The sequence below is a fragment of the Staurois parvus genome, unplaced genomic scaffold (assembly GCF_062004578.1).
Source record: "Staurois parvus isolate SC_StPar_1 unplaced genomic scaffold, SC_StPar_1.0 ptg000031l, whole genome shotgun sequence".
Classification (NCBI taxonomy): domain Eukaryota; kingdom Metazoa; phylum Chordata; class Amphibia; order Anura; family Ranidae; genus Staurois; species Staurois parvus.
In genome coordinates this window covers 9,676,769-9,694,276 of record NW_028317827.1, presented here as the reverse complement: position 1 = coordinate 9,694,276, position 17,508 = coordinate 9,676,769, and the positions used below count along the sequence as shown (strand labels likewise).

At 48.9% G+C, this 17,508-nt stretch overlaps 1 protein-coding gene across 1 annotated transcript in view; it reads left to right on the top strand.

The window, feature by feature from the left end:
* DPP4 (dipeptidyl peptidase 4) overlaps window positions 1-17,508 on the top strand; it is a 156,327-nt gene that overhangs the window by 116,186 nt on the left and 22,633 nt on the right. Inside the window, exons 20-21 of the mRNA XM_089660038.1 lie at window positions 15,200-15,269; window positions 15,991-16,185. Of these exons, the coding sequence (XP_089516164.1) occupies window positions 15,200-15,269; window positions 15,991-16,185 (265 nt within the window). The remainder of the gene's footprint in view (window positions 1-15,199; window positions 15,270-15,990; window positions 16,186-17,508) is intronic.

Below are 17,508 nucleotides of genomic sequence, written 5' to 3'. Positions count from 1 at the left end.
ACTGATTTAAAACTTACTCTGTGTTCATCCATTACTGTGTATGGGAAATGGACAGCCTGTGAGACTGACAACAAAACTGCCTTGCTATGACTTCTGTTGATGTATAAGTTTCTATATATATATATATATATATATATATATATATATATATATATATACAGTATATGTATATATATATATATATATATATATGCGCAGAGCTGTGTTAAAGTCATAGACAGGTGTGAAGAAATGCTGTAGTATGTAAGAATGCTTTAAAATATATATATTTTAATTGTTTATTTTTAGCAATTTACAAAATGCATGGTGCAGAACTATCAGTTTTTCTGCATGCGTTCTGCAAGGGCACAACAAAATCAATTGTTCTCTATGTGCCCTGTTCACACCACAACACTGGTACCATGTGCAGATTTTTCTGTACAGGAATCTGAAATGTGCAGAAAACTCATTAAAACTCGCATGAAAGCTGATGTAAACTGATGTCTCTGCAAGTGAAATCTGTGCTTCAGTTTCTATAAGTTTTCATACACATTTAGTGTGAACAAGCCCTAAAACAAATCAATATTTAGTGTGACTATTCTTTGGTTTCAAACTAGCATCAATTCAATTCAAGCTTTTTTGGAGAAGCACAAAGTGTAATGTTGAGGTCAGTAAATGCAGTGGTCGGCCAGTTAAACTTAATGCAGCAGATGAGACACCTCATGCTTACCTACCATCAACATCAGACTATGTACAGCAGTGCCATCAACATAGAACTGGGGGAAACCAGTGGGACCCATCTACTGTCTGGAGAAGCCTGGCTAGAAGTGGTCTTCATGGAAGAATTGCGGCCATAAAGCCATACCTTTTTGACGTGGAAACATGGCTAAACGACTCAACTATGCACAAAAACATTGGAACTGGGGTGTAGGAAATTGGCAGCAGGTGACCTGGACTGATGAGTCCAAAAAAAAATATTCAGCTGTAACAGGAGACAGTTTGTTTGCCAAAGGGCTGGAGAGCGAAAGAATATTAAAGTGGTGTTCCAGTCACACTGTAAAAAAATAAGTCAACAGCTACAAAAACTGTAGTTGCTGACCTTTAAAAACTAGCCATTCCTCTGTCCCTCCATACCGCGGTGTCCTGGCACCAGCATCTTCAGTGTGGGCACCCGGCTGTGACAGCTTGCAGCTTCACAACTGGTTGCTTGCTGCGCATGTGCGAGTAGTGCTGCGCCTATTGAATGGCCCCATAGTCTTCTGGAATCTGTCACGTGTCCCAGAAGACTATGGAGAGAGAGGGGGGAAGGACAACTTCCACTTCCCTATGTCAATTTCGGGAACCCGCTCCCCCCCCCCTTCCAAAATATGCCAATCCTTAATGCGGCGCAGGAGACCAGTCTTTAAAGTGGAACTTCCCCTTTTGGGTGGAGCTCCGCTTTAAGTATCCGCAGGCAACAGTGAAGCATGGTGCAGGTTCCCTGCAAGTTTGGGGCTGCATTTCTGCAAATAGAGTTGGATATTTGGTCAGGATCAATGGTGTCCTCCATGCTGAGACATACAGGCACATACTTATCCACCATGCCATATCATCAGAGAGGCGTGTGATTGGCTCCAAATGTATTCTGCAGCAGCAGGAAAATGACCCCAAACATACAGCCAATGTCAAGAACTATCTTCAGCATAAAGAACAAGGAGACTGTGACAGACTCAACCAGGAGAGAGGCTTTTGGAGGGGACTAGGGGCTAGCCTTCCACCCACTGATTATGGCCCATGGCGAGAGCAGATCATTCTTTAATGATGGATAATGACATAATGAACGCTGAGAGCAAGGCTTGGATTGATTCTATGCATGCAGACAGTGGATCTTCCCTTCTGGAGGGGATGGAGGGATGTGATACTGATCTTGTACAGGTTGGTGGTCAGAGGAAATGTGGTGACCCTCGTGCGGACTGGGTTGGAGGGGCTCCTCTATATGGGATAGAGATATTTGTCAACAATCTCCCTCAAGAATTATATGAAGATAAATTAATTCCACTGTTCAGACTGTTGGAATATTGTGTGAGTTTTGTATTACGTTGGACAGACTATACAAGTAATAGCAAAATCCTGAAAGACAGCATGTGAAATGAACGTTGTGTATAGAGATGAGCAAATCGAACATGGCGAAGTGGAATTCGTTTCGAATATTGGGAAATATTCGATTCGCGCCAAATCCGAAAATTAGCCAACTTCGGATGCACGAATCGAATTTTCCCAAAAATGGCGGCGACATGTGTGGCGACGGAGCGGGGATCTCTGGGAAGGTGCGCAGACAAGGCGCGCTGACCCATAATGCATTCATTCATGACATGTGATCGCATTAGCCAATCAGCAGCCAGCCAGCCAGCCAGCACTGTGTAATGGTGGAGCTATAAATTGCGGCCATCTTACAATTCTCCATTAGCCTCCGGTCATTCAAGAGAGACAGACCTGTCTGTATTAGGGACAGAGTTAGGGCCAGAGAGATTTTAGGGCCACAGAATCGTTACTTAGGGACACAGAATCGTTACTTAGGGACACAGAATCGTTACTCAGGGACACAGAATCGTTACTCAGGGACACAGAATTGTTACTCAGGGACAGACACAGAATTGTTACTGAGGGACACAGAATTGTTACTGAGGGACACAGAATTGTTACTCAGGGACACAGAATTGTTACTCAGGGACACAGAATTGTTACTCAGGGACAGACACAGAATTGTTACTGAAAGATACAGAATTGTTACTGAGGGACACAGAATTGTTACTGAGGGACACAGAATTGTTACTCAGGGACACAGAATTGTTACTCAGGGACAGACACAGAATTGTTACTCAGGGACAGACACAGAATTGTTACTCAGGGAAAGACACAGAATTGTTACTCAGGGACACAGAATTGTTACTCAGGGACACAGAATTGTTACTCAGGGACAGACACAGAATTGTTACTCAGGGACACAGAATTGTTACTCAGGGACACAGAATTGTTACTGAGGGACACAGAATTGTTACTCAGGGACAGACACAGAATTGTTACTCAGGGACACAGAATTGTTACTCAGGGACACAGAATTGTTACTCAGGGAAAGACACAGAATTGTTACTCAGGGACGCAGAATAGTTACTGAGGGACACAGAATTGTTACTCAGGGACACAGAATTGTTACTCAGGGACACAGAATTGTTACTCAGGGACAGACACAGAATTGTTACTCAGGGACACAGAATTGTTACTCAGGGACACAGAATTGTTACTCAGGGACACAGAATTGTTACTCAGGGACACAGAATCGTTACTCAGGGACACAGAATCGTTACTGAGGGACACAGAATCGTTACTGAGGGACACAGAATCGTTACTCAGGGACACAGAATCGTTACTCAGAGACACAGAATCGTTACTCAGGGACAGACACAGAATTGTTACTCAGGGACACAGAATTGTTACTCAGGAACACAGAATTGTTACTCAGGGACACAGAATTGTTACTCAGGGACACAGAATCGTTACTGAGGGACAGACACAGAATTGTTACTCAGGGACACAGAATTGTTACTCAGGGACAGACACAGAATTGTTACTCAGGGACACAGAATTGTTACTCAGGGACACAGAATTGTTACTGAGGGACACAGAATCGTTACTCAGGGACACAGAATCGTTACTCAGGGACACAGAATCGTTACTGAGGGACACAGAATCGTTACTGAGGGACACAGAATCGTTACTCAGGGACACAGAATCGTTACTCAGAGACACAGAATCGTTACTCAGGGACAGACACAGAATTGTTACTCAGGGACACAGAATTGTTACTCAGGAACACAGAATTGTTACTCAGGGACACAGAATTGTTACTCAGGGACACAGAATCGTTACTGAGGGACAGACACAGAATTGTTACTCGGGGACACAGAATTGTTACTCAGGGACACAGAATAGTTACTGAGGGACACAGAATTGTTACTCAGGGACACAGAATTGTTACTCAGGGACACAGAATTGTTACTCAGGGACAGACACAGAATTGTTACTCAGGGACACAGAATTGTTACTCAGGGACACAGAATTGTTACTGAGGGACACAGAATCGTTACTCAGGGACACAGAATCGTTACTCAGGGACACAGAATCGTTACTGAGGGACACAGAATCGTTACTGAGGGACACAGAATCGTTACTCAGGGACACAGAATCGTTACTCAGAGACACAGAATCGTTACTCAGGGACAGACACAGAATTGTTACTCAGGGACACAGAATTGTTACTCAGGAACACAGAATTGTTACTCAGGGACACAGAATTGTTACTCAGGGACACAGAATCGTTACTGAGGGACAGACACAGAATTGTTACTCAGGGACACAGAATTGTTACTCAGGGACACAGAATTGTTACTCGGGGACAGACACAGAATTGTTACTCGGGGACAGACACAGAATTGTTACTCAGGGACACAGAATTGTTACTGAGGGACACAGAATTGTTACTGAGGGACACAGAATTGTTACTGAGGGACACAGAATTGTTACTCAAGGACACAGAATTGTTACTGAGGGACACAGAATTGTTACTCAGGGACAGACACAGAATTGTTACTCAGGGACACAGAATAGTTACTGAGGGACACAGAATTGTTACTCAGGGACACAGAATTGTTACTCAGGGAAAGACACAGAATTGTTACTCAGGGAAAGACACAGAATTGTTACTCAGGGACACAGAATTGTTACTCAGGGACACAGAATTGTTACTCAGGGACACAGAATTGTTACTGAGGGACACAGAATTGTTACTCAGGGACACAGAATTGTTACTCAGGGACACAGAATTGTTACTGAGGGACACAGAATCGTTACTCAGGGACACAGAATCGTTACTCAGGGACACAGAATCGTTATTGAGGGACACAGAATTGTTACTGAGGGACACAGAATCGTTACTCAGGGACACAGAATCGTTACTCAGAGACACAGAATCGTTACTCAGGGACAGACACAGAATTGTTACTCAGGGACACAGAATTGTTACTCAGGGACACAGAATTGTTACTCAGGGACACAGAATTGTTACTCAGGGACACAGAATTGTTACTCAGGGACACAGAATTGTTACTCAGGGACACAGAATTGTTACTGAGGGACAGACACAGAATTGTTACTCAGGGACACAGAATTGTTACTCAGGGACACAGAATTGTTACTCAGGGACACAGAATTGTTACTCGGGGACAGACACAGAATTGTTACTCAGGGACAGACACAGAATTGTTACTCAGGGACAGACACAGAATTGTTACTGAAGGACACAGAATTGTTACTGAGGGACACAGAATTGTTACTGAGGGACTCAGAATTGTTACTCAGGGACACAGAATTGTTACTGAGGGACACAGAATTGTTACTGAGGGACACAGAATTGTTACTCAGGGACAGACACAGAATTGTTACTGAGGGACACAGAATTGTTACTGAGGGACACAGAATTGTTACTGAGGGACACAGAATTGTTACTCAGGGACACAGAATTGTTACTCATGGACAGACACAGAATTGTTACTGAGGGACACAGAATTGTTACTGAGGGACACAGAATTGTTACTGAGGGACACAGAATTGTTACTCAGGGACACAGAATTGTTACTCAGGGACAGACACAGAATTGTTACTCAGGGACACAGAATCGTTACTCAGGGACACAGAATCGTTACTCAGGGACACAGAATCGTTACACAGGGACACAGAATCGTTACACAGGGACACAGAATTGTTACTCAGGGACACAGAATTGTTACTCAGGGACACAGAATTGTTACTGAGGGACACAGAATTGTTACTGAGGGACACAGAATTGTTACTGAGGGACACAGAATTGTTACTCAGGGACACAGAATCGTTACTGAGGGACACAGAATCGTTACTGAGGGACACAGAATCGTTACTGAGGGACACAGAATTGTTACTCAGAGACACAGAATTGTTACTCAGGGACACAGAATCGTTGAATTAAAGAGTATGTCAGACAACACGCAGAGGAGTGGCAGAGGAGGCAATGTTTCAGGAGCGAGCAGACGTGGCAGCAGAGGAAGGGGTCGAGGCAGCACTAGTCGCAGCCAGAGGCCAGTGCTCCCGGTGTCATCCAGCGGTCGTGTCTCCACCGACAACCCTGCCGTCATCGATTGGTTGGCTCGGTCGTCTTCCTCTTCCCAGGTCACCTCTGACACCTACAGCCAACGGTCGGTGGGTACGTCAGACACAACCGTTAGTTGGCATGGCCCGGGAGCAAGCCCACTGAAATCACGTGTCCTCTACCTGCCCCTGTCCTTTGGTGTTCCCTCACCAAGCGAAGTATCGCATGCTGTGGGCTCAGCCCCACTGTACAGTGAGGAAGAGCTAACAGAGGGCGGTCAGGAACGGGGGGAGACATCCGCCTCTTCAGCAGCCAGGCGAAGAAGTACTGGCGAGGAGAGTGGCTCGGTAGCCGGTCTAGAGACAGGTCTGTCTCCTGACCCACACGCAGCCGAGGGGTCTAGTAGTGAGGCGGAGACCCTAATTGATGATGATGAGGCTGATCGCACTTGGCAGCCTCGTCGTCATCTGCCAGGCCCGTAATCTGCCATGGGCCCCCGTACCGACTCCTCATGCTGCTGCCAGGCCCGTAATCTGTCATGGGCCCCTGTACCGCCTCCTCATGCTGCTGCCAGGTCCAGAGTGTGTCATGGGTCCCTGTACGGCCTCCCATTGCTGCTGTCTCCATCGCCACACTCTGCCATGTGCCACTTTCAGGTCTCCTCACACTGCTGGTGGGTTCCATTTTGTCATAGGGTGCTGGCAGATTACGGGCCTCCCATTGCTACTGCCAGGCCCGTAATCTGTCATGGGCCCCTGTACCGCCTCCTCATGCTGCTGCCAGGTCCAGAGTGTGTCATGGGTCCTTGTACGGCCTCCCATTGCTGCTGTCTCCATCGCCACACTCTGCCATGTGCCACTTTCAGGTCTCCTCACACTGCTGGTGGGTTCCATTTTGTCATAGGGTGCTGGCAGATTACGGGCCTCCCATTGCTGCTGCCAGGCCCGTAATCTGCCATGGGCCCCCGTACCGCCTCCTCATGCTGCTGCCAGGTCCAGAGTGTCTCATGGGTCCCTGTACGGCCTCCCATTGCTGCTGTCTCCATCGCCACACTCTGCCATGTGCCACTTTCAGGTCTCCTCACACTGCTGGTGGGTTCCATTTTGTCATAGGGTGCTGGCAGATTACGGGCCTCCCATTGCTGCTGCCAGGCCCGTAATCTGCCATGGGCCCCCGTACCGCCTCCTCATGCTGCTGCCAGGTCCAGAGTGTGTCATGGGTCCCTGTACGGCCTCCCATTGCTGCTGTCTCCATCGCCACACTCTGCCATTTGCCACTTTCAGGTCTCCTCACACTGCTGGTGGGTTCCATTTTGTCATAGGGTGCTGGCAGATTACGGAACTCCCATTGCTGCTGCCAGGCCCGTAATCTGTCATGGGCCCCTGTACCGCCTCCTCATGCTGCTGCCAGGTCCAGAGTGTGTCATGGGTCCCTGTACCGCCTCCTCATGCTGCTGCCAGGTCCAGAGTGTCTCATGGGTCCCTGTACGGCCTCCCATTGCTGCTGTCTCCATCGCCACACTCTGCCATGTGCCACTTTCAGGTCTCCTCACACTACTGGTGGGTTCCATTTTGTCATAGGGTGCTGGCAGATTACGGGCCTCCCATTGCTGCTGCCAGGCCCGTAATCTGTCATGGGCCCCTGTACCGCCTCCTCATGCTGCTGCCAGGTCCAGAGTGTGTCATGGGTCCCTGTACGGCCTCCCATTGCTGCTGTCTCCATCGCCACACTCTGCCATGTGCCACTTTCAGGTCTCCTCACACTGCTGGTGGGTTCCATTTTGTCATAGGGTGCTGGCAGATTACGGGCCTCCCATTGCTGCTGCCAGGCCCGTAATCTGTCATGGGCCCCTGTACCGCCTCCTCATGCTGCTGCCAGGTCCAGAGTGTGTCATGGGTCTCTGTACCGCCTCCTCATGCTGCTGCCAGGTCCAGAGTGTCTCATGGGTCCCTGTACGGCCTCCCATTGCTGCTGTCTCCATCGCCACACTCTGCCATGTGCCACTTTCAGGTCTCCTCACACTGCTGGTGGGTTCCATTTTGTCATAGGGTGCTGGCAGATTACGGGCCTCCCATTGCTGCTGCCAGGCCCGTAATCTGTCATGGGCCCCTGTACCGCCTCCTCATGCTGCTGCCAGGTCCAGAGTGTCTCATGGGTCCCTGTACGGCCTCCCATTGCTGCTGTCTCCATCGCCACACTCTGCCATGTGCCACTTTCAGGTCTCCTCACACTGCTGGTGGGTTCCATTTTGTCATAGGGTGCTGGCAGATTACGGGCCTCCCATTGCTGCTGCCAGGCCCGTAATCTGTCATGGGCCCCTGTACCGCCTCCTCATGCTGCTGCCAGGTCCAGAGTGTGTCATGGGTCCCTGTACCGCCTCCTCATGCTGCTGCCAGGTCCAGAGTGTCTCATGGGTCCCTGTACGGCCTCCCATTGCTGCTGTCTCCATCGCCACACTCTGCCATGTGCCACTTTCAGGTCTCCTCACACTGCTGGTGGGTTCCATTTTGTCATAGGGTGCTGGCAGATTACGGGCCTCCCATTGCTGCTGCCAGGCCCGTAATCTGTCATGGGCCCCTGTACCGCCTCCTCATGCTGCTGCCAGGTCCAGAGTGTCTCATGGGTCCCTGTACGGCCTCCCATTGCTGCTGTCTCCATCGCCACACTCTGCCATGTGCCACTTTCAGGTCTCCTCACACTGCTGGTGGGTTCTATTTTGTCATAGGGTGCTGGCAGATTACGGGCCTCCCATTGCTACTGCCAGGCCCGTAATCTGTCATGGGCCCCTGTACCGCCTCCTCATGCTGCTGCCAGGTCCAGAGTGTGTCATGGGTCCTTGTACGGCCTCCCATTGCTGCTGTCTCCATCGCCACACTCTGCCATGTGCCACTTTCAGGTCTCCTCACACTGCTGGTGGGTTCCATTTTGTCATAGGGTGCTGGCAGATTACGGGCCTCCCATTGCTGCTGCCAGGCCCGTAATCTGCCATGGGCCCCCGTACCGCCTCCTCATGCTGCTGCCAGGTCCAGAGTGTCTCATGGGTCCCTGTACGGCCTCCCATTGCTGCTGTCTCCATCGCCACACTCTGCCATGTGCCACTTTCAGGTCTCCTCACACTGCTGGTGGGTTCCATTTTGTCATAGGGTGCTGGCAGATTACGGGCCTCCCATTGCTGCTGCCAGGCCCGTAATCTGCCATGGGCCCCCGTACCGCCTCCTCATGCTGCTGCCAGGTCCAGAGTGTGTCATGGGTCCCTGTACGGCCTCCCATTGCTGCTGTCTCCATCGCCACACTCTGCCATTTGCCACTTTCAGGTCTCCTCACACTGCTGGTGGGTTCCATTTTGTCATAGGGTGCTGGCAGATTACGGGCCTCCCATTGCTGCTGCCAGGCCCGTAATCTGTCATGGGCCCCTGTACCGCCTCCTCATGCTGCTGCCAGGTCCAGAGTGTGTCATGGGTCCCTGTACCGCCTCCTCATGCTGCTGCCAGGTCCAGAGTGTCTCATGGGTCCCTGTACGGCCTCCCATTGCTGCTGTCTCCATCGCCACACTCTGCCATGTGCCACTTTCAGGTCTCCTCACACTACTGGTGGGTTCCATTTTGTCATAGGGTGCTGGCAGATTACGGGCCTCCCATTGCTGCTGCCAGGCCCGTAATCTGTCATGGGCCCCTGTACCGCCTCCTCATGCTGCTGCCAGGTCCAGAGTGTGTCATGGGTCCCTGTACGGCCTCCCATTGCTGCTGTCTCCATCGCCACACTCTGCCATGTGCCACTTTCAGGTCTCCTCACACTGCTGGTGGGTTCCATTTTGTCATAGGGTGCTGGCAGATTACGGGCCTCCCATTGCTGCTGCCAGGCCCGTAATCTGTCATGGGCCCCTGTACCGCCTCCTCATGCTGCTGCCAGGTCCAGAGTGTGTCATGGGTCTCTGTACCGCCTCCTCATGCTGCTGCCAGGTCCAGAGTGTCTCATGGGTCCCTGTACGGCCTCCCATTGCTGCTGTCTCCATCGCCACACTCTGCCATGTGCCACTTTCAGGTCTCCTCACACTGCTGGTGGGTTCCATTTTGTCATAGGGTGCTGGCAGATTACGGGCCTCCCATTGCTGCTGCCAGGCCCGTAATCTGTCATGGGCCCCTGTACCGCCTCCTCATGCTGCTGCCAGGTCCAGAGTGTCTCATGGGTCCCTGTACGGCCTCCCATTGCTGCTGTCTCCATCGCCACACTCTGCCATGTGCCACTTTCAGGTCTCCTCACACTGCTGGTGGGTTCCATTTTGTCATAGGGTGCTGGCAGATTACGGGCCTCCCATTGCTGCTGCCAGGCCCGTAATCTGCCATGGGCCCCCGTACCGCCTCCTCATGCTGCTGCCAGGTCCAGAGTGTCTCATGGGTCCCTGTACGGCCTCCCATTGCTGCTGTCTCCATCGCCACACTCTGCCATGTGCCACTTTCAGGTCTCCTCACACTGCTGGTGGGTTCCATTTTGTCATAGGGTGCTGGCAGATTACGGGCCTCCCATTGCTGCTGCCAGGCCCGTAATCTGCCATGGGCCCCCGTACCGCCTCCTCATGCTGCTGCCAGGCCCGTAATCTGTCATGGGCCCCTGTACCGCCTCCTCATGCTGCTGCCAGATCCAGAGTGTCTCATGGGTCCCTGTACGGCCTCCCATTGCTGCTGTCTCCTTCGCCACACTCTGCCATGTGCTACTTTCAGGTCTCCTCACACTGCTGGTGGGTTCCATTTTGTCATAGGGTGCTGGCAGATTACGGGCCTCCCATTGCTGCTGCCAGGCCCGTAATCTGCCATGGGCCCCCGTACCGCCTCCTCATGCTGCTGCCAGGTCCAGAGTGTCTCATGGGTTCCTGTACGGCCTCCCATTGCTGCTGTCTCCATCGCCACACTCTGCCATGTGCCACTTTCAGGTCTCCTCACACTGCTGGTGGGTTCCATTTTGTCATAGGGTGCTGGCAGATTACGGGCCTCCCATTGCTACTGCCAGGCCCGTAATCTGCCATGGGCCCCCGTACCGCCTCCTCATGCTGCTGCCAGGTCCAGAGTGTCTCATGGGTCCCTGTACGGCCTCCCATTGCTGCTGTCTCCATCGCCACACTCTGCCATGTGCCACTTTCAGGTCTCCTCACACTGCTGGTGGGTTCCATTTTGTCATAGGGTGCTGTATGGCCTCCCATTGCTGCTGCCTCCACCGCCACACTGTGGCTCCACACTCTGGTTTTGGCCCCGTGACTGCCCAAATGAGTGAAGTGTGCGGTGATTCTAAGATCGACGGCACTCATCTGCATGTCATACTGACTGACAGCATTATTTCTCTTCCCCAGCAGACTCCAAGGGCATTTAAATTAAAGGTACAGTGTTCTGCACTAATATAAAGGCTCTCTGAAGCCTAGAAACACCCTTTTTATAAGTTAAATTCGCAGCGAATATATTCGACTCGAATCAAATTTATTCCGCGAATTCGCCGAATCAGCCGAATCGAATTTTTGAATACTTCGCTCATCTCTAGTTGTGTATTCAGGGGTGGGTTTGCTGCCAGTCTCTCTGTGGTGTGCTCCCTGATTAATCAAAGCATTATCTGAGTGCCTGGCTGCTGATTAGCTTACTGTTCATTAGATCACTGTTAGCAGTTGGCTGTACTGTTTACCTTTTGCATTGTTTAAGATGATGTCATCAAGCTCTTACCTAATCAGTGTGGAATGTTTATTCCAATGTGTATTATTTGTGTGGACTGCCCCTATTTTTGAGTGTATAAAAATGCATGTTTCTGTTCAATAAAGTAATTCCATGTTAAATCAAGCTATCAGCAACATATTGACTATCACAACTGCCTAAAACATTTGCACAGCACTATAGATTATTATTATTATACAGTATTTATGAAGCGCCAATAGTTCGCTCAGCGCTGTACATTACAAAAGGGGGACAGAACATGTGACAGAACAATACCAATACAATGCAAAACATGAGGGGATTGAGGGCCCTGCTCTTTCGAGCTTACAATCTAGGAGGGATGCGATGGTGGCACAGGAGGAGATAGCTGTGGGGCATGGAGTGGTAGGAAGAGTGGAGGAGGTCGGCAAGTTAGCAGGGGGTGGGTGAACCCTGAAGAGATGGGTTTTCAGGGTGCGCCTTAAGGAGAGGAGAGTAGGTGATAATCTGATGGGTTGGGGCAGGGAGTTCCAGAGGATGGGTGACACCCTGCAGAAGTCCTGGAGGCGGGCATGGGAGGAGGAGACCAGGGAACTAGAGAGAAGGAGGTCTTGTGAGGAGCGGAGTGTGCGTGCTGGGCGGTACTTGGATATTAGGTCAGTGATGTAGTTCGGGGCAGTATGGTGGACAGCTTTGTATGTCAGCGTTAGGATTTTGAATTTGATCCGTTGTGCAATCAGAAGCCAGTGGAGGGATTGGCAGAGGGGGGTGGCAGAGACAGAGCAGTTGGAAAGGTGAATGAGTCTGGCAGCCGTATTCAGGATCGACTGAAGCCAGGATAGTCAGCGGCGTGGCAGGCCAGTGAGGAGGGAGTTGCAGTAGTAGAGTCGTGATAGGATGAGGGAGTGGATGAGCTGTTTAGTGGTTTCTGGGGTTAGGAACGTGCGGATTTTGGCGATGTTGCGGAGGTGGAGTCTGCACGAGTTTGTTAAAGATTGGACTTGGGGCTGGAAGGATAGGTTGGAGTCCAGAATGACACCAAGTACTCTGGCCTGCGGGGCGGGTTTGATGGTAGCGTTGTTCGATGTGATAGAGAAGTCAATGGGGGGTGGTGTCCAGGCTGGGGGGAAGACAAGAAACTCGGTTTTGGAGAGGTTCAGTTTAAGGAAGTGGAGCGACATCCAGTCTGATATGTCGCTCAGCAGGTGTGTGATTCGGGCGGAGCCCGCGGGGGTGAGGTGGGGGGTTGAGAGATAGATTTGTGTGTCGTCGGCATAGAGTTGGTAGTTGAAGCCGTGAGAGTGTATGAGTTGGCCAAGGGAGGAGGTATAGATGGAGAAGAGAAGGGGCCCAAGGACAGAGCCTTGAGGGACCCCAACAGAGAGGGGGAGTGAGAGGGAGGTGGTAGCATTATAGGTAACACTGAAAGAGCGTTGTGACAGGTAGGATGAGAGCCAGGAGAGAGCAGAATCTCTGAGGCCGAAGGAATGTAGTTTTTTGAGGAGGAGGGGGTGGTCAACTGTGTCGAAGACCGCAGAGAGGTCAAGGAGTAGGAGCACTGAATAGTGGCCATTAGCTTTGGCGGTTAGCAGGTCTTTGGAGAGTTTGAGTAAGGCAGTTTCGGTGGAGTGTAGGGGACGGAAGCCGGACTGTAGGGGATCGAGGAGGTTGTTGTCGTTGAGGTGAGAGCATAGGCGGGTGTAGACTAGGCGCTCGAGGAGTTTAAATGTAAATGGGAGCAGGGAGATGGGTCTGAGGTTGTTCGGGTCATTGGGGTCCAGGGAGGGCTTTTTAAGTATGGGGGTGGTGTGTGCATGTTTCAGAGGGGAGGGGAAAGTGCCGGAGGAGAGGGAGAGATTAAAGATGTGGGTGAGGGAGCGTAGGATGGAGGGGGAGGGAGGTCATAGGAGTTGTGAGGGGATAGGGTCGAGGGGGCAGGTGGTGAGGCGGGCATCAGAGAGAATCTTGGAGACTTCCTCGTAAGGTCAAAGGTGCGGAGTGTTGGGGGAGCTTCAGTATGAGGAATGTAGGGTGGGGTGGAAGAGGAGGTCAGAGCAGTGGTGGGGCCGTGGGAGAGGGGTGATGAGGGAATAGCTGAGTGAGGGGGAAGGGGGTTGGAGGGAGTTTGAGCAGCGACGAAGTCCCTGCGGGTTGTGTCGAGGGGGAGGGGGGATGAGGGGGTAGCTGTGTGAGAGGGGACGGGTTGAGAGGGCATGTGAGTTGCGGCGATGTCCTTGCGAATTGTGTAAATCTTGTTTTTGAAGTGATTGGCAATCTCAAGGGCAGTGAGTGAGGTGCTGGGTGGAGGTGGGGGTGGCGAGAGTAGAGAGTTGAAGGTGGAGAAGAGTCGGCGAGGATTGGAGGAGAGGGCCTTGATGAGGGTTAGGAAGTAGGCTTGTTTGGCTGCGTGGAGGGAGGAGGTGTAGGTGTGGAAGGCAGATTTGTAGCGGGAGAAGGCTTGTTGGGATTTTGTTTTGCGCCATAGTCGCTCCAGGGCACGACTGTGTCGTTTGAGGGTTTTGGTGTGATCAGTCTGCCAGGGCTGGAGCGGTCAGGGTCTGATGTTGCGTGTGGTTAAAGGCGCTAGTGAGTCAAGGGCTGTTGAGAGCACGTTGTTGTAGGCGGTCATAGCCAAGTCGGGGCAGGACAGGGAGAGGATGCTGTCGTGGAGTTTATCAGCTGCAGATTGGAGGGGGGTAGGGTTAAGGTTGAGGTTTAAGGGTTAAGGTTAGATAATTGAGTATATGTATATACTGTATATATTGATATCATGTTTCGGTCCACCTGATGCCGCCAGGTTGTACCAGGACTGTCCAGGTGCTCAGTGATGCCCTGGTCCAGATTTGGGAGGAAATACCCCAGGACACGATCTGTCATCTCATTAGGAGCATACCCTGACATTGTCAGGCATGCATACAAGCATGTGGGGGCCATACAAACTACTGTGTTGCTGCAAGGAAATTTCAGTAAAATGGTCTAGCCTGCTGCATAATTTTTTCACTTTGATTTTCAGTGTGTCTTTGAACTCAGTCCTGTGTAGATTGATAATTTTTCATTTCCATCAAACAATGAAGCATCCCTGCGTTCCTAACACATTACCCAGTCCATATAGATATCTAGCATATTTTTCCCCATTGAGATTTAATGTGTTTCCAAAGTGTTCCTTTACTTTTTTGGAGCAGTGAATATATATATATATATATATATATATATATATATATATATATCTGTCTATCATTGTCATAGCCAGTGAGAGCAAGTCATAGTCACATGGTTGAATATGATCACTATGGCAAATTAGGCATGCGTTTTCAAGGATTGTTCCCACATAGAACTTTATTTATAGAGCTTTATTTGTTTTACTAAATAGCTATCCATCGTGTCTTTATTTTAGATTTGTGGTATCAGATGATTTTACCTCCTCACTTTGACAAATCCAAGAAATATCCTTTATTAATTGATGTGTAAGTATACAACAATATAGGTTTGTGACATGATCTCTTTAAAGTGTTACTAAACCCACAATAGTAAAATCAATCTGTATATGCAGTAAAGCATGCTTTTTATACTCACTGTGGAACCTAAGAGGTTAATCCTCCACAATATGTAAAAAGGATGTTTGATCCTGTCTTCTCTGATCCTCCTCTTTTTACTGTCCCCAATCCATCTGCTGACAGTACAGAACTCTAGGAGTCACTCTGCACATGCTCATTTTAGTGTGTATTGCCAGAGTTTTTTTTTCTTTGGTACGGTGCATGTGATTGGCAAAGGGCCAATCAGCGCTGTCCAGATAGAGGGTCAGGGGTCCTGCAGCCTCATAGGACAATCAGGGGAGAATGAAAACCCCTCCTACAAGATTAACCAGTGCTCTGCTGGACACCAGTGCTCTGCTGGACACTGATAGAAGCCACAAGACTGATATATACTGCTGATGAAAATGTATTTAGCAGTTTATATTTACTAAAATAATTGCATTTCCATGTTGTGTATACAGTGGGAGAGCAGATATAGTGAATGCAGGGTACTGGGTTTAGTAACACTTTAAGATTCTGGATACATTTTTTTATATTTTTCAGAAGATGACTGAGGTCATAGTTGTTGTTTTATTGATTTGTTTTTATGTTTATCATTTTCTGAATGCTTTTTTTAATTCAGACACTCTTGATTATGCATTAATGTTGACAGTTATGCAGGACCTTGCAGCCAGAAAGTTGACCAGTATTTCAGGCTAAACTGGGCTACATACTTGGCTAGCACGGAGAAGATTATCGTGGCCAGTTTTGATGGTCGAGGGAGTGGATATCAAGGTGACAAAATCATGCATGAGATATACAGGCAGCTGGGGACAGTAGAGGTCGCAGATCAAATTTCTGCTGGCAGGTAAGTCTGCACTGACACTGACACATGGTTATGATTGGGCTTATTCAGTAAAGCTGGTTAAAGTACAGAGAGGATGTGCAAATTGTAGGAACACACAGCAGCATAGAATGTGACATATTGATCTTGTACATCTTGTCTGCATGTTCCTGCTTTTTTCAAAATTGGAAGACATGTTGATATCAGCTGGCTAATCACTAATTCAACTTTTTATATGTGACTGTGCCTTATGGAAAAGAAAAACTCCACTTAAAAGTAAATAAATAATATATATATATATATATATATATATATATATATATATATATACTGTATATATATATTCATACACACTCATCGGCCACTTTATGAGTTACACATTGCTAGTATTGGGTTGGACCCCCTTTTGCCTTAAGAACTGCCTTAATTTTTCATGGCATAAATTCAACAAGGTGTTGGAAACATTCCTCAGAGATTTTGGTCCATACTGACATGATAGCATCATGCAGTTGCTGCAGATTTGTCAGCTGCACATCCATGAACGGTTGATACAAGGCAGGATGGATCCATGCTTTCATGTTGTTTACGCCAAATTCTGACCCTACCATCTAAGTGTCGCAGCTGAAATTGAGACTCATCAGACCAGACAATGTTTTTCCAATCTTCTATTGTCCACTTTTGGAGAACCTGTGTGAAGTGTAGCCTCCGTTTCCTGTTCTTAGCTGACAGGAGTGGCACCCGGTTTGGTCTTCTACTGCTGTAGCCCATCTACTTCAAGGTTTGACGTGTTATGCATTCAGAGATGGTATTCTGCATACCTTGGTTGTAACAAGTGGTTATTTGAGTTTCTGTTGTCTTTTAATCATCTTAAACCAGTCTGCCGATTCTCCTCTGACATCAACAAGGCATTTTCGTCCACACAACTACCGCTTACTGGATATTTTCTCTATTTCAGACCTTTCTCTAGAAGAGAACCCTAGAGATGGTTGTGCATGAAAATCCCAGTAGATTAGCAGTTTTTGTAATACTCAGACCAGCCTGTTCGGCACCAACAACCATGTTACATTCAAAGTCACTGAAATTATATATATATATATATATATATATATATATATATATATATATATTTATTAGTAAGCTCCCAAGAGCAGGGCCCTCCTAACCCTCTTGTATTTAAATGTATTGTTGTTGTATTGTCTCCCCTTTTATATTGTAAAGCACTGAGCAAACTGTTGGCGCTATATAAATCCTGTATAATAATAAAAAATATATAGCTTACTTTGGCAGCCAATATTGCAATGGTGGAGGGCTGTGTACAGCAAGTCCATAGCATAGAAAGCAAAACAT